Below are 26,516 nucleotides of genomic sequence, written 5' to 3'. Positions count from 1 at the left end.
CTGTAGGATGTGTTTGTGGTGGTCACAAAGCAGCTGAACACTCAAGGGTGGAAGCTCTTGTGGTTGATGTAGTTTACTGCTTGCTGCCACAGAGATCCAAGCACAGTGTGAGAGCAGTCAATGGCACCCTTCCCCATGTGGAAAACCTGAGATCTGCGCTCTTACTTCCTGGCTTTCCAGATCCCGGGCAAAATGCACAAAGTTCTGTGCCTTCGCAAAGATGGTGTTCATGACCTCCTGTATGTACTTGTGTGTGAAGGCTAGCAAGATCCCGCATAGGTCACCTGTGGAGTCCTTCCAGGAGCCACTGGCATAAAAATTGAGTGCCACGGCGACGTTCATAGCCACTGGCAGTGGATGCCCTCTATGATGCCAAATCTTGCAGCAGGTGGCATATGTGACCGACCAGTCCCCTAAACATGCTCAGTCTTTGGCGACACTGGTTCTCAGTCATCTGCAGGAATGACAGGCACCGTTTATAGATCCTGGGCCTAGTGAGGCACCTCTGAGCGATGGCTCGCTGTGGATCTTCAGCTGCATGCGCCGCAGGTCGTACCACCGTTTCATCTTGAGGGATGTGCTCTTCCTTTGCTGAACAAGTGCCTCTGCCACTTTCCTCCTCTTCTCTGCTCCATGAGGCAAACTGCTAAATCACCAGGCTTCATGATCCTGATGTTCCCCTCCAGCAGGATCAGCGAGATGCTTGGGTTAGCATATGTGCCCTAAGAACCTTTCTTGGTTAAGTCTGAAGTGCCCTTCACGCATGCAGGAGAGTAGTGGCCACCACTTGGCTGACCAGTGTGTTGTGCGCTCATTGGCTTTCCGAAACCCCACCCACCTCCACCCCGCTCCACTTGACTGATTGGTGGCAGCTTCGGGCACTGGACTGCATCTGTGCGTTCAGCTCGGGTGCAGGCATTTTCCTAATCTGCACTGAAAGACTGCACTGTTATCTTGAATCATGATTGATATTATCTTAATAAAGATATTGCAAGGAGCTGTGAGCGTCTCCACCAGTGACTGCGCCATGGCCACCTTTCACAAGAAGATTCTACAACGTGCCCAGTTGGCCAGTTGCTCTGCTGCCCCCTAAAACACACACTAATTTGCAGTCTGCAACTGAGTGGTGAAAAGGCCTAGAGTATTTAGTGGCACTTTTTATGCTTTTGTGTTGCTCAAATGGGCAGAAAATCTTCAGAGGCTTGACTCAAACATGTCGATGGAGCTGTAGCTGAATGGTCTCAGCTGCGGAAGAATGCTCACTTTTAACGAGCTTTTCCAAGTATCTGGCCACTTCTCTTTCCACCCCCACCTGATACGCGTTCGTGTACTTTCTTCAGTCTGTGCTGCCTTGCTTCCCCTCACCCCAGCGCTGCAGTGAAAGCCAGCGGCCATGAATGTGTGATGACTCTTCCTTGATGTCGTATGGGCAATGCACATGAGTGCTGAGCAAGGTTGTGTGCACTCCCCTCTGTGTTCCCCATCAAAGTTCAGGTCGCCTGGTGCATGCCTTTTAAATGCAGCCGCCCTGAAGTCACGCAAATGTGGCAGTAAATTTGACATGGGGGGATGATTCCAGTGAGCAGAGCTGATAATAAGATGTTAAGGTATTGAAATTAGGTTCCTTATGTGTGGCGGCGGCGGGAATAGCAGCCCACTATTGACGGGTGGAGCGGACGATCGCTTACTGGCTTTGACGACGGCGTGAAACCAATTTTTGGCCTTCTTGCCATGTTGCCCCCTCCCGATACCTGATGCCAACAGGGCCGGAAAAAGCCGGCTGTAGTGCTGAGAAGCAGGGAAGTTATGATGAACTTTTATAAAACACTGATTTTGCTTCAATTCTGGGCACCACACTTTAGGAAGGATGTGAAGGCATTAGAGAGGGTGCAGAGAAGATTTAAGGGAATGGTTCTCAGGATGAGAGCCTTCGTATACTTGGATAGATTGGAGAAGCTGGGGCTGTTCCCTTCAAGAGAAGTGAATATTGAAAGGAGATTAGATGCAAGTCTTCAAGATCATGAGGGGTCTGGACAGAGTATATAGGAGTTTGAAGACAAAAATTTCAAATTAATTTCGACGGTTTTAAGCATGGATTCAAATTCAGAGTAGGTGATAAAGGTGTTTATGCTGCCTGTAAGAGTCTCTGTATGAAAAAAGTTTGAGCAGTCTTGTACTGATTTCAATTGGTATGATAAGTCCACCAATATCCATTACAAACCCACCGACTCCCACAGCTATCTCGACTACAGCTCCTCACACCCGCTTCCTGTAAGGACTCCATCCCATTCTCTCAGTTCCTTCGCCTCCGTCGCATCTGTTCCGATGATGCTACCTTCAAAAACAGTTCCTCTGACATGTCCTCCTCCTTCCTTAACCGAGGTTTTCCACCCACGGTCGTTGACAGGGCCCTCAACCGTGTCCGGCCCATCTCCCGCGCGTCCGCCCTCACGCCTTCTCCTTCCTCCCAGAAACATGATAGGGTCCCCCTTGTCCTCACTTATCACCCCACCAGCCTCCGCATTCAAAGGATCATCCTCCGCCATTTCCGCCAACTCCAGCATGATGCCGCCACCAAATGCATCTTCCCTTCACCCCCCCTAGCGGCATTCCGTAGGGATCGCTCCCTCCGGGACACCCTGGTCCACTCCTCCATCACCCCCTACTCCTCAACCCCCTCCTATGGCACCTCCCCATGCCCACGGAAAAGATGTAACACCTGCCCCTTCACTTCCTCTCTCCTCACCGTCCAAGGACCCAAACACTCCTTTCAAGTGAAGCAGCATTTCACTTGCATTTCCCCCAACTTAGTCTACTGCATTCGTTGCTCCCAATGTGGTCTCCTGTACATTGGAGAGACCAAACGTAAACTGGGCGACCGCTTTGCAGAACACCTGCGGTCTGTCCGCAAGAATGACCCAAACCTCCCTGTCGCTTGCCATTTTAACACTCCACCCTGCTCTCTTGCCCACATGTCTGTCCTTGGCTTGCTGCATTGTTCCAGTGAAGCCCAACGCAAACTGGAGGAACAACACCTCATCTTCCGACTAGGCACTTTACAGCCATCCGGACTGAATATTGAATTCAACAACTTTAGGTCGTGAGCTCCCTCCCCCGTCCCCACCTCCTTTCTGTTTCCCCCTTCCTTTTCTCTTTTTTTTCCAATAAATTATATAGATTTTCCTTTTCGCACCTATTTCCATTATAAAAAAAAATTATTTATTTATTTATTTATTTTTTTACATCTTTTATGCTCTCCCCACCCCCACTAGAGCTATACCTTCAGTGCCCTACCATCCATTCTTAATTAGCACATTCGTTTAGATAATATCACCAACTTTAACTTTAATACCTATGTGTTCTTTTGTATTATTGTTGATGACAACTTTTGATGATCTGCTTCTATCACTGCTTGTTTGTCCCTACAACCACACCCCCACTCCACCTCTCTCTCTCTCTCTCTCTCTCCGCCCCCCACACACACACCTTAAACCAGCTTATATTTCAACTCTTTCTTGGACTCGAACTCAAGTTCTGTCGAAGGGTCATGAGGACTCGAAACGTCAACTCTTTTCTTCTCCGCCGATGCTGCCAGACCTGCTGAGTTTTTCCAGGTAATTCTGTTTTTGTTTTTGTTTATGATAAGGATAGATATTGATAAATGGAATTCATACTGGTGCAGTGAGATTGTCATAAGAGTGGGTTAAAGCACCTGGACATGCTAGCTTCTGAAATCAAAGTGTGTACTGGTGCGTAATTGAAAAAAAAATGCACTCTAAAATAGAAGACAGAAAAGAAATGAATCTTATTTTCAGCATTTTCATTCTTGGTGCATTCACCAATCATATTAATGGTTGGAAAATTGGAGGGAGCATATATCCAAATTCCTGCGATTTTTTAATTACTTCATGGGATGTGGACACTGCTGGCACCATCAGCATTTGTTGCCCATCCCTAAATACCCTGAAACTGAGTGGATTGCTAGGCCATTTCAGAGGGCAGTTAAGAGTCAGCCACATTTCTGTGGGTCTGGAGGCGCATGAAAACCAGGCAAAGGAAGGTTGGCAGATTTCCTCCCCTAAAGAACATTAGAACTGAAATACATTTTGTAATATTTAATTAAAATATGATGACTAATTTTACTAATTGTGCATAACCAGCCTTGCCTACTGGTCAATTACATTGAATGTCCTCTGATTATTGACCCTCCTGCTGGTGAAAACACATCTAATCAGTTTCCTAATATGCTTCAGTGAAGCTCCCCATCAGTATGGCTCTTTTGTAAAATTAGCCCAAGAGTTGTTAAAACTAAAACCCCTACCCCAAGAAAAAAACTGCAAAGGCTGGTAACATTCTCATTTGCGAATGGTGATCTTAAGAACTGATCTTTACTCTGGGATTTCTCAATAAGCATCTGACTAGGATAAATTTTGGAGGCTTCATTCCTCTTTGGCCTTGAATGAGTTGTCTGGGTATGACTGCACTTGTGACGATGTGGGTGTGATAATGCTTTCCTGCAGAAATAGGATCTCTTCTACCCAGCAACATTTGAAAGGCAGGTGAATGGTATTGTATTTGAAATGAAATCAGGACAGTATGGAGGAAATGCAATTAGGAATATAAATTTTCCATTTGGTGCTATCAGAATGTCCTCTGAAGACTTTTTGGTGTGCAAGCAGCATGTCATCTTCTAAGAAAGTAATAATTAATTGGAAATACAGCAGTAACTCATCCTTTTATTCCACTTCTGAAAACCAGAATTCTGCAGCCTCCCCACTGCTGCAGACAACAGTCATCTGGCAACCTGTACTGCACCAGATTGCTAATGTTGCTCAATATCCTGTTGCTTTAACAGAAAGCCTGAGATTGCAGGTGGCTTGCTTCTCTGCATTAAATTGGATTTTTAGTTGTGCTCTTAGAACATGCGATGCCTGTCTTCCAGATGATATTGGGACTGTGACCTTCGGAGCAAAGTTTGGGGCAGGGCAGGTGGCGGGGGGGGGTGGGGGTGGGGTAGTAATTTTTCCCTCCACCTCCCCCTGAAACAAATTGGTCATCAGGTGGGTAGAAATTCCTGCAAATTCCCCCACTGAAAATTTGAGGCTTCATGGCTGAAAACGATCAAACTCTATTCCAGTAATGTTCATATAGTCCATGCTAAAAGTTCAGTGCAATGTTGAGGGAGTGCTGTATTGTTAGAGGCATTGCCTTTTGGATCTCTTGGGTTGGCGTAAAAAAAAAAGTTTTCTAGTTGTCCTGGCCAAAGTTTTTGTTTACCCAAATTCAATTTTTAAAAATAAAATGTCTGATCTTTTATCTGGTTTGAGAGACTTTTGATGTGCCCGAATTGGCTGCTGCGTACCCTAGATTAGTACCTCATTGGCGGTAAAGCACTTTGAGATATCTTGAAAGACACCAAATAAACACAAGTTTGATCCCTTGCTTTTCCTTACCATCTCATCCCCTTCACTCTTTCCATTTCTCCTCTCCTACCTCTCCCTGACACTCTCCAACTCTTTGTCTCTCTTTCTCCCCTCTTTATCTCCATCTCCTTTTCTCACTCCCTTTCCCCTCCACTTCCCCTCTTTTCCCCATATTGTTCTGTGACTATCTCCTCTTTCTAGATTATGGAATCCAACTTAATATTACCTTTTAAATTATCCTTTTTAAACATGTCAGTTCTAAATGGCATGCTATAGTTTCAGGCATTGGATCAGAAAAATAAGTCCAAAGTTTTCATACTCCATTCAAGAGTTAAATATTGAGAATAGTCAATTTTTCAATGCAGATTTTTTAAATTTGAAATGAATCCTGAGTAACAGTCTCAAGTTGTATCTGACCGTCTTCCCCTCTCTCCCCACTCCACAACAAGTGGAAATCTCCTTCCCCAGGCACTTTTTAAAATGCCCCTATGAGTTTTCCCCAAGGTGACAGCAGTGAATTTGGGACAATCTTACAGGTTTGGCAGCCTTACCTCATACTTTAAGACTTGTTGATGGGATGGAAGGGGTGCACAAAATTTATCTCCGTAGCCCTGCATCTAGCAGTGTTCTGCAGATTATATCAATTCCCCTGGCGCTGGCCCATGCGACGTACTTCAATGGCATCAGTGGAAAATATTTTGATGGTAAAGCTGCAAAATATAATATATTTAAAGTGAAGTAATTGGACTCCCCGTGAGTTAGAACTAGAAATTGTAAACTGTTTCAGCCAAGAAAATACTGCTTTTGCAGCTATGGGTGATAACTATGTCAGTTCTGGGACTAGTAACAATATAGTCCCAGTGCTTGCAGCTGACTTGCTTAGACTTGTTGCATAAGGTGCAACACCAAAATTGATTTCTTGGAATACTGTAACAGAACTAATGTTTGAAGTGTTAGTCATTTGAAGCAGATGTGACTATGAAGGGTTCAACTGAAACCTCCATATGCATCCCATCTAAAATTGCCTCTTAAATTAGACTGGTGGAGACCCCAGAGTCGGATTCAAAATGCAGGCTTCAGTATATATATTGTCGCAAGCTTCGAGAAGCCTTGAAGCTAAAAATACTAGGCTTGTTATAGCTTTAGTCCCTTGGTGTTTTTTTTCAACGTTTGCTACTTGCTGAAATCCTTCAAGGGAATGCAGCTAGCCTTTTGAGAAATAATCAGCAGAACAGCAACTAAAATAAACTTAAGTGAAGGTTAAATAATTTAGATTGTAGGATCAAGAATCTTATTTACTGAATCAGATACTTGGGAACAAAGTGCTGAAAGGGCAAATTCTGAAGGAACCTTCTGAAAGTGGTAGTTAAATTGCTATGTAGTTCTAAGTTAATATGTATATTTAGTGTTGTTCAAACACTTAATCTTTGCATGTTAATTGATCAGGAGGCTATTTCTGGTGCCATAATTTTGCAAAACAATGATCCAGCTTGTTAGCTGAGCAGAGATGTTTTTAATAGGAATTGACCAAAAACTAATGAGCTTCTTGCAAGAATTTTAGTTTACTGGAATCAGTAAAGATTATTTTAGGAAAAGGATCAAAGTTTTTTTAATTTAATACTCCAATTTGCCTGTTTTCTCCAATGATTCCAAAGCAGAACGTTAGCCTGTTATATAGCCTTGTTTCAACCTAGTTGTGTTGTAAAGGTTGGTGAACTATCAGATTAAAATTGTGGAGTTGTGTCCTTAATTGTAGATCCTTCCCTTGTTTAACTGTACCCTACCTCTACAATCCATTTCAAACCCGCATTCTGCCTAATCTGCTACACTGCTCCTGGCTCCCTGCTATTTTATTGGTGATGCTTTTAGTCATCCATGTCCTACTTCCTGGAACAATTCCCACACCCCAAGACCTGTGATTTGTTACTTCACTCTTTACCTTTTAAAAACCTTATAATATGTTTGATCAGCTCTCCTAATTTTCCTACATCTCAATCTATTCTCATACATGAAATGCCTTAGCTCATTTTATATTAAAGGTGATATTTTACTTATTTATTTATATATATATATCAATGTGTTGTTTTGATAATCATTAAAATTCAATTAAAATTCAGTAAATATTAAACTCCGTGTTTAGTTTAGAATGAAATATCATTTTTATGTTTGTTTTGAAAGTGACCGTGATGTGGATCAGATTAGAGTAGTTATGCCCAGCTAATCTGCAGCCTCATGATGTATCACAATGCATATTTCAGACTGTAATTTGACACTATGCCTGGCCTGCTTCAGGTACAGATGTGTATTGTAAATGCGGAGATCAAATTCAGATGATCAGTGTCATCCAAACTGGATTCTATCTATCCTGTAAACAGTGTATTTGAATGTTCCCATATCTGATGTTCTCCTGATTGATGCTGAGTTGACAGTACTTTTTTGAAAAACCAAGGAAATGACAACACGAATGCCAAAATGCTGCTACTAATGTAGCAGTGGGGCATGGTCTTTGTCTATATTGATTATAAAACCAAAAAGGGTCTTGTGTTAAAAGCTTTGTAATGATTTTCCTTTTGCAGAGACTCTTGAGGGTAAACATGAGCAATTATAGAGCTATAATGTAAAATATCATAATCAATGAGCTTAAAAATTTAGCTTAATAATTGAAAGAAAAAGTTGTTAGCTATTACTGTTTTGAAAATAAATTTTGTATTGCAACATTGCACTTATTGTACACTTACTAATTGTGACATGCATTGTGATCAAACCATAGCTGAATATCATTCAGAAATGTTGAAAAATGCTATATTAATGTAAAAACCTGAAAGATATCCTGGACTATTTAATAATGGTAGCTGGAGGTCTGGGTGATGTTACCAATGCTCATATTTTGAGCAGAGTTTAAACATAAATGCCATGTGCATTGTCTGTTTGTAAAGTTTGTCAGTGGAAGGTTTTTTCTAAATAGAAATAACTAAGTAGGGCAACTTAGACACTAGATTAAACAACTGTAATGTTTTAATACTGGAGTAATAATATAGGTAGGTCAAATAATATTGTTAATCTGAATTATAAACCTAAAAGTCTAGAACAAATAGATGGGAATTCCTGTACTGAATTTCTTACTAAAACTAAAATGAATTGAAGGGTATTTATTTAAATGGACTCTTACTCCCCAATACTATAGCTATAATAAAGCAGATAGGATATGAATACTTCTGGTAGTAGTCACAGAGGATTAGAGTAGAATATGTACTATTTGATCATTATTGTAAGTATTATAAGGTTCTTTCACCAGTTAATGATTAAGATCTAATGTTTAGCCCAGTTTACTTTTACCCTTTTAGTTTTTTAACTCAACTTTTATTGTTAATGCAATGAATCATGTATTCGTTAGAACGATATAGTAACTTTTGATGTCCTGTGCTACATTAATAGCACCTGGGTGATTTAACTTCATTGATTTATTCTACTCATTAAATTATCATATTGTCTGAATAAATGTGCATGTGATAAATGCAATTTCAGGTATTGTGTGTTCTCTCATGTAGAATTTATGTCAACCCAACAGTTAGGATCTGAAACAGGTGCTATGTAGAGAACTAATTTTAACAGTGAGTATTGGAGGTTAAGCTGAGCACAACTCATCTCACATCACATGTGCTCATCTCAAGTTCTGAAAATGTTTGAGATTTGCAAAGGAGTTTCAAAGTGCAAATGGAATGTGTTTATGAAGTTAACTTGAAATTAGTAATTAAAGTTAATTTCTAAATCAGTTAAAATATTTGCTTATCTATTATAATGTGACTGTAGAATATTGAGTTGAAACCAAAATTTAGTCTGTCTATTTTGAAATATGGCACAAGAGCACCTAGTACATAGAGACAAATCTTTAGGAATGTACAGAGGTGAAGTTGCATCTTCAGAGGGAGCGCACCTTCAAACAGCCCATCTACCCAACCCTTCCTTCCCTACATGTGGCAGAGTCTGTAGATCGTGCATTGGATTTATCAGCCATTTCAGAGCCCATCGAACCAGAGTCATCCTCAATCCCAAGGGACTGCCTAAGAGAGATGTCGTCTGTAGTCAACACTTGCCACCAGTTTATTATTTAATGGAGCATCCTCCTGGGGAGAAACCCATTTTATGTTTAGTTACCAGAACAATGGAAAAAACATCCTATATTGACAAATGATGTATAACATTCAATGTCCTACTGCTTCTTTATAATCACAAGGCTTAACACCATTCTGCTGGCCTGACTTGGCAGTAGTACATAGTTATGAAAGACTTAACACTTAAAAACTTGGCACTTGTTCTAGTTATAGGTTCTTTTGTGAAAGAAGGACTTGCATTTATATAGTGCCTTTAATGACCACTGGATATCTCAAAGCACTTTACAGCCAATTAAGTACTTTGTCTCACTGTTGTAATGTTGGAAACATAGCAGTCAATTTGTACTTGGCGAGCTCCCACAAACAGTAATGTGAAAATGACCAGATAATCTTTTTTAGGGATGTTGATTGAGAGATAAGTATTGGCAGGACACTGTAGATATCTGCCCTGGTCTTCTTTGAAATAATGCCATGGGATTTTTTTATGCCCATCTGTGAGGGCAGATGGGGCTTTGGTTTGATATCTCAACTGAAAGACAATCCTCCAAGATATAGCACTTCCTCATTACTGCACGAGAGTGCGTTTATTTTTCTGCTCAAGTTCTAGAATGAGACTTCAGTTGATTGTATTCTTAATAAGTGTCCAGACCTAAACCTCAATCAGAATAACTAGCAGACTACTACCGAAAATGGCTGGAGACTTGAAGATTGTAGAGTGCACGTTTCATTTTCAAGCATGGTCACCCATCTGCGGTTGCAGTGTATTAGTAGAATTTGTATCAATTGAACATATTAAAATATACTTTTATTTATAATTTTGTTTTGTTTATGCATATACTTGAGCTCGCATTGTGCCTGCAGTGCCCTTGAATTTTATATCCACCAAGGGGCTGATTTTTTTCTTTAATTTTAACATCTGTATCAACAAAAATCCTCTTGTCCAAAGAAATATCCCAACAATGTAGCACTTTCCTCAGTACTGCACTGGTGTGGAGTGGGGTTTGCACCTGCATCCTCTGACTCATAAGTAAGAGTGTTCCTTTGAGCTAAATTGAGATTCTGAAAGCTCTGCAGTGCTTCAAGAACACAAAGTAATTACCAGTCTGCATGCAATAATGTAACTTCCAATATGTTCGTTTTGGTCTTGTGGCTCTCCTCTCCTTTTTCACTGTGCCCTCCTCCTTTACTTCTCTCATTCTGTCTTCTCTTTTGTTCTCTGTGCTCTCTTCCTTTCTCCCTTATAACCTCTTCTTTCCTATCTGTGGCTCTTTATTTTCCTCATTCTCCTCTTGTTTGTATTTCTCTCCCCCCTCCTCCTCTCCAAATTTGTTCAGCCTAAACAGATTAGTGACCACTTTAGGCTTTGAGAATTAATGTACAGATTATGTAACTGAATCAAGTTCTTCTTATTCATAGCTTACATTCTTTTTTCTTAGTTTCATTACACAATTGGGAATGAAACAAAATATATCTTTTCACAAACATCCATACATCCATCATTTTTAGCAGGAAAATGTGTAATAGCAGCCTCAGTGGTGTAATTAAAAAGCAGGGGTGGGTACTCTTACCACAGAAATGTGAAGAGTTGTGAAAAGGTCACAGTAATTAAATTGGTTGACGAGGTTATTTAATGATGGGAAATAACTTACTTCATCTTGGTGTTTAGCTTCTACTAACTTGTGGGGATTGCAGTAAAATGTCATTACTGAAGTCAAAAATAAAGCTATTTTCACACTCCTAGCATAATCTATATTAATTGTTAATCATTGTTTCTCTGTACTTGATCCTATATAACATTCATCATGGAAACTAGAAAGAGAGTCAATTTTGTAGTACTTTTTGAAAGAGATGCTCATTTTGAAAGATAGCAGTTAATTTTTGTATTCTATAATTGCTGTCACTCTGATCTTCAATAGCGAGTTTCTACTCATCTATTTATTGAAAATAAAATCCCCCATTCCAGTTATTTTCCAGGTGGAGAGCCACCATGTTTTCTGCTACTATCAGTTTGAACCAACAACACCATGTAGGTTTAGTTGCGTTCAGTATCTCCTTTGACACACAAAACATCTCAAATTAATTCAGAAATTTACTGAAATAGCAGATACCAAAGAATAAGAGAGAATTAGGAATTGTAATTGGAGGCTAGGTCAAAAAGATGTGGTTTTAAAAGAGAGCAGATAAGTTAGAAATTGAGGATTTTAAGGAGGGTGTCCCAAATAATGGAGCTGAGGTGACTGAAGGCTCTGCCACCAATGTCATGGTGTAGAAAGTTGGATAAGGTTGAAGGAGGTTACTCTTGACCTTTTACAAGCTTGTTTAAAAAAATACACTGGACCAACCAAAGATGGTGGTCGTCTTCTCCTATCTATCTTTGGGAAGGGCTCAATCTCTTATTGAGCCACCATGCACCTGGTTGAGATCAGATCTCCGTAGAATGAGAATTGAACTTGAATTAGCACATCATAACGTTCCACCAGTGACTTGTATTTCTGGTTAAAAATGTAACTGCAACCACAATTAAAATGTGTTAGTTTTAACTGTCTGTAGCTTGTATGAAAATGCATTTTATTTGTCTTATTTTCAAATAGGTAGCATGATTACTTTGTTCAAATAAGAATTTTGTTAGCTTCATTTAACACAGTCTTCCAGCTTTTATACAGTTTCTTGGGATGTGAATCAACCAATGTGACCAGTTTCACCCAAAGAGTGCTTTCTCTTTTGGACAATACCAATTGGCCAGAGGGCCGTAGGAAAGTTTGTGGTCTGTAGTGTTTTGTCAACTGAGCTGGAAGGGTCAAAAATGGTTGTAGATGTTGGCAGGAAATGTATTGAAGAGAAACTTTTTTTTATTCATGCCCTAGGTAATGCTCTAGATGAAATGTCCATATGAGGCGTGATTTGAAATACACGTAATAAAGTTTCACAAAGTGTACCTAGAGCATTATGTACATTTTATCTTTCAGTACATCATCGTTGCCTTCTCTAGACTGGCCCTTGCCAAGTCAATATCTGCAGTATGAACTAAAGATTGAAGTGCAGCCGAAGACCCATCACAGAGCTCACTATGAGACTGAAGGGAGTCGAGGAGCTGTGAAAGCATCTTCTGGAGGACACCCGGTTGTTAAGGTAGGCACTTCATTTTGTTTAATTGCTGGCAACTTTTTGTTTCATTCACAAAATTGTGGTATTGGTGACAAGGTCAACACTCATTGCCTTCGACTGTAGTGGTCAGCTGCTTCCTTGAACTGCTGTAGTCTGTGGTGTAGTACACCCATAGTGCTGGTAGGTAGTGAGTTCCAGGATTTTGACTCAGTGACTATATTCATTATGCAAATCAATTTACCCTTACACAAAAAAATAGTGTTTGAAGTGCATATCAAATTTTATTTATTGAAATGCTTTTATTATCGTGAAATTTGCTGTATAGTTGGCAGTCCTATTTTAGTTTCTTTGAAGTGAAATCCTATGCACATCAGGTTTAAACAGTATTGTCGCTAGACTTACCATATTAATAAAATGCAGAACAGGAAAGAAAGATTGCACGTAAGCACAAATGTGGGAAAATTTTGTGAAGTGCTTCTTCCTTGATGGGCTTTCCTTTTGCCAGACAACTGATGTTCTCTTGTTCCCTTTTGTACAGTTTTGTAAAACTTTCTGCTGAGTTTTATTTTAACAGTGCTTTCATACTTGATAAAATATGACTGCAGCCAGTTTGTTCTGCCGTTTCAAATAGTAACATTTGACCCTTGGTGAGGTTTATGGGCAACAAGGAAGTTGAATTAAATTTGTATATCCCTTCCTATTCTCTCATCTTAATTCTGAGCATAATTTTTATTATTGGTGGTCGTGATATGACTGCTTGGGTTCACAAGTCTATCATCACCTGTTGATACACTGAAAACAAAGCAGCAGGAAAGCTGATTGTCATTGTAATTTCAACATGTTAATGATGTTTCTTACTCTCTTACCTGTAACAGACATCACTGGCATGAACTTAATGGGGGGACCTGTATCTGACGTGCAGTTAATGCATGCAAGAAAATATTTCTTGTTTCTGCTGGTTGTACAAGGTTTCGCAATGATGGTGCATTTATGTGGGGAAGTACTTGTTAAGCCTGTGCTCCATTACTTTGAGATGCTGACTCCCTTTATCAAGGTGTACATGATGGTTTTTTCATTAAGATTTAAGCTTGTTGTAACAGTGCTATTCAGATCCTACATTTCACTGAAAATGGTTTGATCTTTTGGTAAGAATCTAATAGTGCAAAGAAAAAAGTGACCCAAAGTGCGTTTTGCTTCTAATTTTTAAGTTTTTAAAAAATTCGTTAATGTAACTAATTACATTCTGGAAACCCACAAGAATGGGAAACAAAGCATTCAGCAAATTGTTCACAAGTTGGTTTTCATCTTGCAATACTTGAATACTTGTACATAATTACCTTATCCCAGTTTGGTTGTTTTCATATGTGGGAACAGCCCTTTTTGGCATTCCTTATAGTTTTGGTGTTGCTTATGTTTAAAGTACATTTACAAAATGTATGAGAAACATGAGCATTGCTTGTGTCACATGATATGGTAGTTTATTCTTTCACTAATGTTTAAAAAGAAGCTGTAAGTATTTTTTTTCTGGATTAGATGTGTAGATGAGGGTAGTGCGGTTGATGTAGTTTATATGGATTTCAGCAATGCCTTTGACAAGGTCCCACATGGGAGACTTATAAAGAAGGCACATGCACATGGGATACAGGGTGATTTGATAAGGTGGATTCAAAATTGGCTTAGTTGTAGGAGACACCTGGTGAAGACAGAAGGTTGCTTTATTGACTGGAAGCCAGTGTCCAGTGGCGTACCACAGGGATCTGTGCTGGGTCCCCTGTTATTTGTCATTTATATAAACGACATAGATGACTATATGGGGGGTAGGATTAGTAAGTTTGCGGATGACACAAAGATTGGCCGGGTGGTTAACAGTGAGGTTGAGTATCTTGGGCTACAGGAAGATATAGACGGGATGGTCAAATGGGCAGGTAAGTGGCAGATGGAATTTAACCCTGAAAAGTGTGAGGTGATACACTTTGGAAGGAGTAACATGACAAGGAAGTATTCAATGAATGGCATGAAACTAGGAAGTTCTGAGGAACCTTGGCGTGTGTATCCATAGATCTCTGAAGGCGGAGAGGCATGTTAGTGGGGTAGTGAAAAAGGCATATGGGACACTTGCCATTATCAATCGAGGCATAGATTACAAAAGTAGGGAGATCATGTTGGAGTTGTATAGAACCATGGTGAGGCCACAGCTGGAGTACTGTGTGCAGTTCTGGTCACCACATTATAGGAAGGATGTGATTGCACTGGAGGAGGTGCAGAGGAGATTCACCAGGATGTTTCCTGGGATGAAACAGTTAAGTTATGAAGAGAGGTTGGATAGACTTGGGTTGTTTTCGTTGGAGCAGAGAAGACTGAGCGGTGACCTGATCGAGGTGTACAAGATTATGAGGGGCATGGATAGGGTGGATAGGGAGCAGCTGTTCCCTTTAGTTGAAGATTCAGTCACGAGGGGACATAAGTTCAAGATGAGGGGCAGGAGGTTTAAGGGGGATGTGAGGAAAAACTTTTTTTACCCAGAGGGTTGTGACGTTCTGGAATGCACTGCCTGGGAGGGAGGTGGAGGTGGGTTGCCTCACATCCTTTAAAAAGTACCTGGATGAGTACTTGGCATGTCATAACATTCAATGCTATGGGCCAAGTGCTGGTAAATGGGATTAGGTAGGTCAGGCGTTTTTCACGTGTCAGTGCAGACTCGATGGGCCGAAGGGCCTCTTCTGCACTGTGATTCTGATTCTGATGGATCGGATTGCCCATCCAAATATTCCCCCTTTTTTAGGGTTGTTTGTGTGGAGCCTTATATATTCGCCATTTCAGCAGCTAAATGCAATAGATGTTTTTAGATTCCATAAATCAAGAGGATCTCCTTGGGTATATCCACTGTTTGTCTCCAGTGCCAGAGTTATTCTTTTTATTTTCAGACTAATCACTGGTCATTTTTTTCCTCCCATCTCTATAGGTAATTTTTTTTTCTTCATGTATGGAATGTGAACATCATTCACAAGGGCAGCGTTTGTTGCCCATCCCTAATTGCTCAAGAAGATGGTGCTGAGCTGCCACCTTGAACTGCTGAAGTCCATGTGGTGTCAGTATACTCATGGTTCTGTTAGGAGGGGGGTTCCAGGTTTTTGGCCCCGTGACAGTGAAGGAGCGGCGATGTAGTTTCAAGTCAGGATGGTGTGTGGCTTGCAGGAGAACTTGCAGGTGGTGGTGTTCCCATGCATCCGTTGTCTTTGTCCTTTGAGGTGGTAGAGGTTGCAGTTTTGGAAGGTTGAAGGAGGCTTTCAGTGCATCTTGTAAATGGTTCAGGTGCTGCTGCTGTGAGCCAGTGGTGAAGGGGAGTGAATGTTGAAGGTGGTCTATAGGGTACCGATCAAGCAGGCTGCTTTGTCTTGGAACTTCTTGAGTGTTATTGGTGCTGCCCTCATCTAGCCAATTGGAGATTATTCCATCATATTCCTGACTTGTGTCATGTAGTTGTTCGACAGGCTTTAGGAGTTACTCACTGCAGGATTCCCAGCCTCTGATCTGCTCTTGTAGCCACAGTATTTATATTTAAGTTTCTGGTCAGTGATAACCCCAGATTGTTAATGGTGGGAGATTCAGTGATGCAATGCTGTTAAACTTTCAAGAGGAGTTGGTTAGGTTCTTTCTTGTTGGAGATGGTTGTTGTTATTTGTGTGGTGCGAATGTTACTTGCCACTTAGCAGCCCAAGTCCCAGTGTTGTCCAGGTTTTGCTGTATGTGTGCGTTAATTGATTCAGTATCTGAGGAGCTACATATGTTACTGAACATTGTGCAGTCATCAGTGATCATTCCCCACACCTGACCTTATGATGGAGGGAAGGACATTGATGAAGCAGCTGAAGAAAGTTGGGCCTTGGACACTACGCTGAGGAACTTCTGCAATGATGTCCCGGGGCTCAGATGATTGGCCTGTAACACCTACAACCATCTTTCTTTGTGTTAGGTATGACTCCAACCAGTGGTGAGTTTTACCTCTGATTCCTATTGACTTCAATTTTGCCAGGGCTCCTTGGTGCCACACTTCGCCAAATGCTGCCTTGATGTCAAAGGCATTCACTCTCACCTCACCTCTGAAATTCAACTCTTGTGTCCATGAAATCTGGAGCCAAGTGCCCGTTTTGGAACCCAGACAGAGTATTGTTGAGTAGGTTGTTGCTGAGTAAGTGCTGCTTGATGTAATGTTGACAATACCTTTTTCACTTTGCTGCCCATTGTGAGTAATTGACATTATTAAATTTGTCCTTCTTGTGGACTGTACATACCTGGGCAATTTTCTACGTTGTCAGATAGATGCCAGTATTAAATCTACTTATGTCACTTTAGGGCATCAACTACTTTGTTCTAATGTTAATATGCAGGACACATGGTTCCCCACAGAGGCTCCTTGCCAGTGGAAATATTTGGATAACAAGTGTTAATTTTTGTCTTGGGTAATTGTGATGGGATCTAAATATTTTAATATTGGCTATGCTTCTATTTGGGTGGAAGGATATCTTGGGAAATAATGCACTAATAGCTTTTTTTACTTGAAAAGTTTGTTTTTTATTTAATTTTATTGAATCGCCTAAATTGGTATTTTCAGCCCCACGTGAGTGCAAAGATTTGATTAATTTTTGGAAATTTCAGTACTTTTGAATAGAAGTAAACTTGGCATTTTTGGTATTGACATCAGTATGTAGTTTTTTTTATAAATGTTTCCTCAACATATGTAAAAGAACAAATCAAATCGTTGAACTGTGCTCATCTCATTTAAAATGGTTTAGTCAAGCTGTTCCAGTACAGCTACAATACTGGCATCTACCTGGAAATGTGGGAAATTGCCCAGGTATGTCCTGGATACAAAAAGCAGGACAAATCCAACCTGGTCAATTACCGCTCCATTATCAGTAAAGTAATGGAAGGGATCATCAAGAGTGCTATCAAATAGCACTAGCTTAGCAATAACCTGCTCACTGATGCTCAGTTCGGATTCCGCCAGGGTCACTCAGCTTCTGACTTCAGTAGCGCCTTCGTTCAAACATGAACAAAAGAGCTGAAATCCAGGGATGAGGTGACAGTGACTGCCCTTGACATCAAGGCAACATTCGACTGAGTGTGGCATCAAGGAGCCCTAGCAAAGCTGTAGTCAATGGGAATTGGGGGAAAATTCACTGCTGGTTGGAATCATACCTAGCACAAAGGAAGGTGGTTGTGGTTGTTGGAGGTCAATCATCTCAGTTCCAGGACATCACTGCAGAAGTCGCTCTGGGTAGTGTCCTAGGCCCAATCATCTTCAGCTGCTTCATCAATGACCTTCCTTCCATCATAAGATCAGAAGTGGGGATATGCGCTGATGATTGGACAATGCCCGGCACCATTCGTGACTCCTTAGCTACTGAGGTAGTCCATGTCGAAATGCTGCAAGAATTACACAATATCCAGGCTTGGGCTGACAAGTGGCAATTCGTGCCACACAAGTGCCAGGCAATGACTATCTTCAAGAGAGAATGTAATCATCATCCCTTGACATTTAGTGGCATTACCATCACTGAATTACCCCACTATCAACATCCTGGGGGTTACCATTGACCAGAAACTGAACTGGGCTAGCTGTATAAATACTGTGGCAACAGTAGTAGGTCAGAGGTTAGGAATCCTGCATTGAGTAACTTGACTCCCCAAAGCCTGTCCACCATCTTCAAGGAACAAGTCAGCAGTGTGATGGAAAACTCTCCAATTGTCTGCATGAGTGCAGCTCCAACAACACTCAAGAAGCTTGACACCATCCTGGACAAAGCCTGCTTGACTGACACCCCTTACACAAACTCCCTCACTCCCTCCACACCAATGAACAGTAGAAGCAGTGTGTACCATCTACAAGATGCACTGCAGAAACTCACCAAGGCAGCACCTTTCAAACCCATGACTACTACCATCTAGAAGGACAAGGGCAGCAGCTACATTGGAACACCACCATCTGGGAGTTCCCTTCCAAGCCACTCACAATCCTGCCTCGTAAATATATTGCCATTCCTTCATTGTTGCTGAGTCAAAATCCTGGAACCCACTTCCTAACACCACATGGACTGCAGTGGTTCAAGAAGGCAGCTCACCTCCACCTCCTCGAGGGCAATTTGGGACGGGCAGTAAATGTTGACCTAGCTATCGATGCCCACATCCTGTAAGTGAATATATATTTTTTTTAAAATTGCTTTTTTACCAGTGAAGATTTTAATCTGAATGAACCATTGAAGCGTAGCATGACCAAAATGGCAGACAACTTGTGCTTTCCCTGTTAGAGTTGATGACCTTGTAGTTTCTTGTTTGCAGGTTGCAGTCATATGCCAAATTCTAGCCATTAAAAAGCCATTAAATCAAAAAAAAAATTACGAAGTTTGAAGACACTTTCTTCACTCTTTCCAAATGGTTCACTGCCTTGTACTGAATATCATAGTTGTCTTTCATACCCTACAGTGGTTATTGTAAATGTAGAAATTCTTAAACTTTTAAAATTCATAGCTGCCCTGATCATGACCAAAGGAACTACAAAACCAAAAATATTGTGTAACTATATGATAAAGTAATTCAAGAAATGTAACAGTGCATTTTGCTAAACAACTAAATTTGATATCTTTGAGGGAATTTTAATCCATCCCACAGGACAAGCGAGAGGGGCATGGGGGGAGGTGTGGGTGGTTATATAGGTAGAATAATTAAGGGAAACCTGACCATAACCTACTTCAAATGGGCCTACTTATGACTTAATTGGGGATGGGTTGGCATTCACTTAAACACTCTGCTTTCAAGAGACAGATCAGAAATTATAATATTTTCATGAGGCTGTAAGCCTTAGATATTTTGCAACCACATGGATTTAATGGTTGAAGGCTTAATTTCCCAAGACTTGGAAAATCTGACAGCTGAAAGGTAATGAAAACTGCAGCAGTTGAGAATATTTCCAGTGCTGCTTGTTTGCAAGGAGGAGCAGTAATGCCCATCCCCTGAAGCTTACCTGCTATGATCTGCCCCCATTCTTTTGATTGGAGAGCGTGGGACCAAGAACTTCCCAACACTGTAGGAGTAAGGTGTTTATTGATTACTAAGGCATGCTGGCAAATTGTATATCACCTTTGAGCAAGTAATTACAATATCTAGCTCGTTAATGTTGTTACCATATTTCATCCTGATGTTTCTTAAATTACGTGTGAGTATATTATAGTTTGAAATCCCAGTTGCTCTTTTAAAAACCCTTTCTGTGCAAACTTAATCAAAACCTCCTGGAGCACGATATTGTCAAATAGAATTCTACTTTCAAACTCACAAAACCAGAGAGGGCCATTTAGCCTCTTGAGCCTCTTCTGCCATTCACATTCGACCTGTGACCTAACTTCATATACCTGCCTTTGCCCCATATCCCTTAATACCTTTTTGATTAACAGAATTCTATTAATCTCAGATTTAAAATTAACAGTTGACCCAGCATCAATTTTTAATTCTTTAAAATTTATTATTTCATCAGAGGTGGGTATCTCTGGCTCGGCCAGCATTTATTGCCCACCCTAATTATCCTTGAGAGGGTGGTGGTGAGCCGCCTTCTAGAACCGCTGCAGTCCATATAGTGTAGGTACACCCACAGTGCTGTTAGGAAGGGAGTTCCAGGATTTTGAACCAGCGACAGTGAAGGAATGGTGATATAGTTCAAAGACAGAATGGTGTGTTGCTTGGAGGGGAACTTCCAGGTGCTGGTGTTCCCATCCATCTGTTGTCCATGCCCTTCGAGATGGTTGGAGTCAGGTGTTGTTGAAGGAGCTTTGGTGAGTAGCTGTAGAGCATCTTATAGATGGTACACTGCTGCCATTGTGCACTGGTGGTGGAGGGAGTGAATGTTTAAGGTAGTAGATGGGGTGCCAATCAAGGGGGCTGCTTTGACCTGAATGGTGTCAAGCTTCTTGAGTATTGTTGGAGTTGCATTCATCCAGCCAAGTGGAGGGTGTTCCATTACACTGTTGACTTGTGCCTTGTAGAAAGTGGACAGGCTTTGGGGAGCCAGGAAGTGAGTCACACGCTGCAGAATTCCTATACTCTGACCTGCTGTTGTAGCCACAGTATTTTTATGGCTGGTCCATTTCAGTTTCTGGTCAGTAGGCACAGGATGTTGATAGAGAAGGTTTCAGCGATGATAATACAATTGAATATTAAGGGGACCTGGTTAGATTCTCTCAAGTTGGAGATGGCCATTATCTGGCACTTGTGTGGCACAAATGTTCAGCCCAATCCTGAATGTTTTCTAGGTCTTGCTGCATATGGGCACACACTGCTTCAGTATGTGAGGATTGTGAATGGTGCTAGACATTGTGCAATCATCAACGGACATCCCCACTTCTGACTTATGATGGGAGGACAGTCATTGATGAAGCAGCTGAAGATGGTTGGACTGAGGACACTACCCTGAGGAACTCCTGCAGCAATGCCCTGGGACTGAGATAATTGACCTCCAACAACCACCACTATCTTCCTTTGTGCTAGGTTTGACTTCAACCAGTGGAGAGTTTTCTCCCAAATCCCATTGATTCTTGTTTTGCTGGAGCTTCCTGATGCCACACTGTCAAGGCTTGATGTCAAGGGCAGTTATTCTTACCACACCTCTTGAGTTCAGTTTTTTTGGACCAAGACTGTAATGAGGTTAGCAGCTGAGTGCCCCTGTGGAATCCAAACTGAGCATCAGTGAGCAGATTATTGCTGCGTAAGTGACACTTGATAGCACTGTCGACAAACCCTTCCATCACTTTGCTGATGATCGAGAGCAGACTGTTCTGGTGGTAATTGGGCAAGTTGGATTTCTTTTTTTTGTGGACAAGGACATAACCCGGGGCAATTTTCTACATTGATGGGCAGATGCTAGTGTTGTAGCTGTACTGGAACAGCTTAGCTAGGGACAAGGCTAGATTTGGAGCACAAGTCTTCAGTACTATTGCCAGAATGTTGTCAGGGCCCATAGCCTTTGCAGTATTCAGTGCCTTCAGCCGTTTCTTGATATTACGTGGAATGAACCAAATTGGCTGAAGACTGTGTGGTGGCCACTCCGACCAATACCGCCATGGACAGCTGCATCTGTGACAGGGATATTGGTGGGTTTTTCCCTTTTGTTGGTTTGCTCACGATCTGCCGCCGACCCAGTTTGGCAGCTGTGTTCTTTAGGACTTGGCCAGCAGTCAGTAGCGATGCTACCGAGCTATTCTTGGTGATGAACCTTCAAGTCCCTACTCAGAGTACATTCTGTGCCCTTACCACCCTTAGTGCTTCCTCAAGGTGATGTTTAACGTGGAGGAAGATTGATTCATCAGCTGAGGCGGTGGCATTTGGTGAAGGGAGGGTGGCAGGGGGTGTTTGTGGGGAAGGTTTCCATGCCCATGTTTGAACTGATGCCATGAGACTTCATGGAGTCTGGAGTCAATGTTGAGGACTCCCAGGGCAACTCCCTCCCAACTGCATACTACTGTACTCTTAACTCTGATGGGTATCTCCTGCCAGTGGGACAGTTCATACCCAGGGACGGTGATGGTGGTAAGAGCAAAATATGGCGGATGCTGGAAATCTGAAACAAAAACAGAAAATGCTGGAAAAACTTAGCAGGGCTAGCAGCATCTGTGGAGAGAGAAACAGTTGACATTTCAAGTCCGTATGACCCTTCTTCAGAGCGGCTGGTGCTCGCAGGCGCCATGGTGGTGTCTGGGACACTGCCTGTAAGATATGACTGCATGATTATGACTATGTCAGGCTGTTGCTTGACTAGTCTATGAGACAGTCCTTCCAATTTTGGTACAAGTCCCCAGGTGGTGTTAAGGAGGACTTGCAGGATCGACAGGGCTAAGAGTGCCGTTATTATTTCTGGTGCCTAGGTCAATTCCGGGTGGCCTGTCCAGTTTCATTCCTTATCGACTTTCTATAGTGGTTTGATACAACTGAATGGCTAGCTGGGCCATTTCAGACGGCATTTCAGAGTCAACTACATTGCTGTGGGTCTGGAGTCACATGTAGGCCAGCCAGGTAATGACCAGCAGATTTCCTTCCCTAAAGGCTTTTACTGAACCAGATAGGTTTTTACAACAATTGACAATGGTGTCATGGTCACCATTATTGAGACTAACTTCTAATTCCAGATTTATTAATTGAATTTAAGTTCCACCAGCTGACATGGTGGGATTTAATTCCCTGTCCCCAAAGGACAAGTATGGACCTCTGGATTATTGGTCCGGTGTCATTAGCACTACATTGACTCCAGGCCCCATGAAGCCTCATGGCAATAGCAAAAGAGAGTTCCAATCTTCTATCACCTTTTCTGCTAAGAAGCATTTCCTAACTTCACTCCTGAAAGGTGTAGCTCTAATTTTTAGATTGTGCTCCCTCGTCCTAGACTCTCCAACCAGTGGATATAGTTTCTCTCTATTTACCTATCTGTTTCCTTTCATAAATTAAAAACTTGATCAAACCACTGCTTAACTTCTATATTCCAGGAAATAGAATTCTAATTTACATAATCTCTCTTGGTAACTTAACCCTTGAAGTCCAGATATCATTCTAGTAAATCTGCACTGCACTCCCTCAAGTCAATATATCCTTCCTGGATGTGGTGCCTGGAACTGAGGAACTGCTCAATGTACTCCGGTGTCATCTAACCAGGGCTTTGCATAGATGAAGCATGACTTCTAACCCCTTGTGTTTTAGCCCTCTAGATTTTTTAAAAATTCATTCATAGGATGTGAGCGTCACTGGCTAGGCCAGCATTTATTGCCTATCTTAATTTCCCTTGAGAAGGTGGTGGTGAGCTGCTTCCTTGAACCCATGTGGTATAAGTACACCCACAGTGCTGTTAGGGAGGGAGTTCCAGGATTTTGACCTAGTGACAATGAAGGAATGGCGATTATATTTCCAAGTCAGGATGGTAAGTGGCTTGGAGGGGAACATCCAGGTGGTCATGTTCAGGCCAGTATTCCATTAGCCTTTTAAGATTATTTTTGTAACTGTTCATGACATTTTGATCTCTGCACTTGGAACCCTTTTGTCACTTTGGACTTCCACCACTTCTAGCACTTCACCATTTAGAAAGTACTTGAATATATCCATTTTAGGCCAAAAGTGGATGACCTTGTACTTGCGTACCTTGAAATCCTTTTGCGTTAATTTTCTCCATTCAATTAATCTATTAATACCGCTTTGTAATATTATGCTCCCATGTATACAGCTTACAGTGCTGCATAACTTTGTGTCATCGAACTTGACACTCCATCCCATCTTCTTAATTTGTTAATAAATACATTGAATAGTTGAGGCCCCAACAAATATTTACCTAAACTGCCTGAGGGCACAATAATCTGAAAGTTCCTGCCCAAGCCACACTTAGGTTGGCCCCTTTAGATTACCACCTGTGTGTGGCCATGTCAAAAATGTAAAGAGCCCATGCACTTAAACAGATCGTCTGCACACCGCAAAAAATAAAACTATAGCGTACATTGGTCCCAACGTGGATGCCTTTGGGACGTCACTAGTTGCATTCTGCCAATTGAAATACCTGTGCATTATCCCTTATCTATTATTCCTACTCTCTCTTCAGCCAATCTCCCAAGCAGGTCAACAATTTGCCTTCAATTCTGATCTACAACTTTTATGAAAAACTTTATCAAATGCCTCTTGGAAATCCATAAAAATAACAACCACAGACATTCCCCTGTCGACTACTTTAGTCACCTCTTCAAAAAAATCAGATAATTTCATCAGGAATGACCTACCCTTTTAAGAAAACAGCTGACAAATTTTCATGATGTAAGTTACTTTGTCCTTAATTATAGAATCTTAGTAATTTCCTGACGTCAGATCTTATACTAATCAGTTAAATAACAGAGTGACATGCAGTTTGCCATTGAGAGAAGTTCGGCAGATCATAGTGAGTGACAGGAGATGACTAAAGGTGATGAGATAGAGAGCTATATATCCAAGTTCCAAGTTTTTTTAATGACACAAGGATAGAAGCATTGTGAACAGTGTAGATGGAATATTCACATCTGGATCCTTTAAATCCCGGGAAACAACCTGGTCCTGGGAATTTTTCACTCTTCAGTGCTATTATTTGCATCTGAGGTGAAAATGACTGCCCTTGACATCAAAGCCGCATTTGACCGAGTATGGCATCAAGGAGCCCTAGCAAAACCGAACTCTGTGCTAATTGGAGTCGTATCGAGCATGAAGGAAGATGGTTGTGGTTGTTGAATGTCAATCATCTCAGCTCCAGGACATCACTGCAGGAGTTCCTCAGGGTAGTGTCCCTCGGCTCAACCATCTTCAGCTGCTTCCTCAATGACTTTCCTTCCGTCATAAGTTCAGAAGTGGGGATGTTTGCTGATGATTGTACAGTGTTCAGCACCATTTGCTAGTCCTCAGAGACTGAAGCAGTCCATGTCCAAATGCAGCAAACCTGGACAATATCCAGGCTTGGGCTGACAAGTGGCAAGTAACATTCGCACCACAAGTGCCAGGCATTGGCTATCTCTAACAAGAGAGAATCTAACCATCATCCCTTGACATTCAATGGCATTACCATTGCTGAATCCCCCACTATCAACATCCTGGGGGTTACCATTGACCAGAAGCTGAACTGGGCTAGCCATATAAATACTGTGGCTACAAGAGCAGGTCAGAGGCTGGGAATTCTGTAGTGAGTAACTCACCCCCTTACTCCCCAAAGCCTATCCACCATCTACAGGATGCACGTTGGGAATGTGTTGGAATGCAGCTTCAACACCCTGAAGAAGCTTGACACCATTCGGGGCAAAGCAACCCACTTGACTGGCACCCCATCCACTTCTCACTCTTTCCACCTCTGATGCACAGTGGCAGCAGTGTGAACCATATGCAAGAAGCACTGCAGCAACTCGCCAAGGTCCTTCAGCAGCACCTTCCAAACCCACGACCTCTACCACTTTAATGGCAACAGATGCATCGGAACAGAGCCCCCCCCCCCCCCCCCCCCCACAAAAAAACACACGTTGTCTTGACTAGGAACTATATCACTCTTCCATTGTTATGGGGTTAAAAGCCTGGAACTCCATTCCAAACACCATTGTGGATGTACATACACCAGGTGGACTGTAGCAGTTCAGTAAGGAGGCTAACCATCACCTATTCAAGGGCAATGGATGGGCAAAAAAATGTTGTGCCTTGCTGATGGCGTTCACATCCCATGAAAAAAATCATTAAAAAAAATGGTGGTGAATGTTAATTGTATATCAGTTATGTTTAATTATATGCAAGTGGAGACATTAGTTGAGGTTTTTACCTGACCACATAAAAAGAGACACTCATTGAAACTGTGGTGTTGTTGAGTTAGGTATGTGGTTGTAATGTTAATCTGTCAATAGATATAAGACCGAGTAAAAATTGCATTCAGTATCCCTCTTCACCAACTGGCTTTCTGGACAATAACTGTGAAATAGAGCTAGGTGTCAGCGTGCTTGTGAAAACCAGTGCTGTGATTGCGGATGACATAAATGAGAAATAGGAGGGGGCCAAGGACAGACCATTGAGGAACACCAGAGGTAACGGTACGAGAGCAGGAAGAAAAGCCACTGCAAGTGACACTGGTTATTATTAAATAAGAATGGAGCCAAGGGAGAGCAGTCCCACCCAGTTGGATGACAGTGGAGAAGTGTTTGAGGAGGATGGTGTGGTTAACTGTGTCAAGAAGGATGAGGATGGAAAGTTTACCTTTGTCGCAGTCATGAAAGATATCATTTGTGACTTTGAAAAGAGCCATTTAGGTACTGTGGCAGTGGCGAAAACTGATCGGAGGGATTCAGACATGGAGTTCTGAGAA

The 26,516-nt window shown here is 41.7% G+C and overlaps 1 protein-coding gene across 4 annotated transcripts in view; it reads left to right on the top strand.

Moving 5' to 3' along the window:
* The window catches only part of nfatc3a (nuclear factor of activated T cells 3a), a 158,841-nt gene that overhangs the window by 17,741 nt on the left and 114,584 nt on the right, over positions 1 to 26,516 (top strand). For all 4 annotated transcript variants that reach the window (XM_041191395.1, XM_041191397.1, XM_041191398.1 and 1 more), the window contains one exon: positions 12,502 to 12,664. In XM_041191395.1, coding sequence (XP_041047329.1) covers positions 12,502 to 12,664 — 163 coding nt within the window. The remainder of the gene's footprint in view (positions 1 to 12,501; positions 12,665 to 26,516) is intronic.

Source organism: Carcharodon carcharias, chromosome 7, assembly GCF_017639515.1.
Source record: "Carcharodon carcharias isolate sCarCar2 chromosome 7, sCarCar2.pri, whole genome shotgun sequence".
In the NCBI taxonomy this organism is placed as follows: Eukaryota; Metazoa; Chordata; class Chondrichthyes; order Lamniformes; family Lamnidae; genus Carcharodon; species Carcharodon carcharias.
This window is presented reverse-complemented; position numbering and strand designations above follow the sequence as displayed.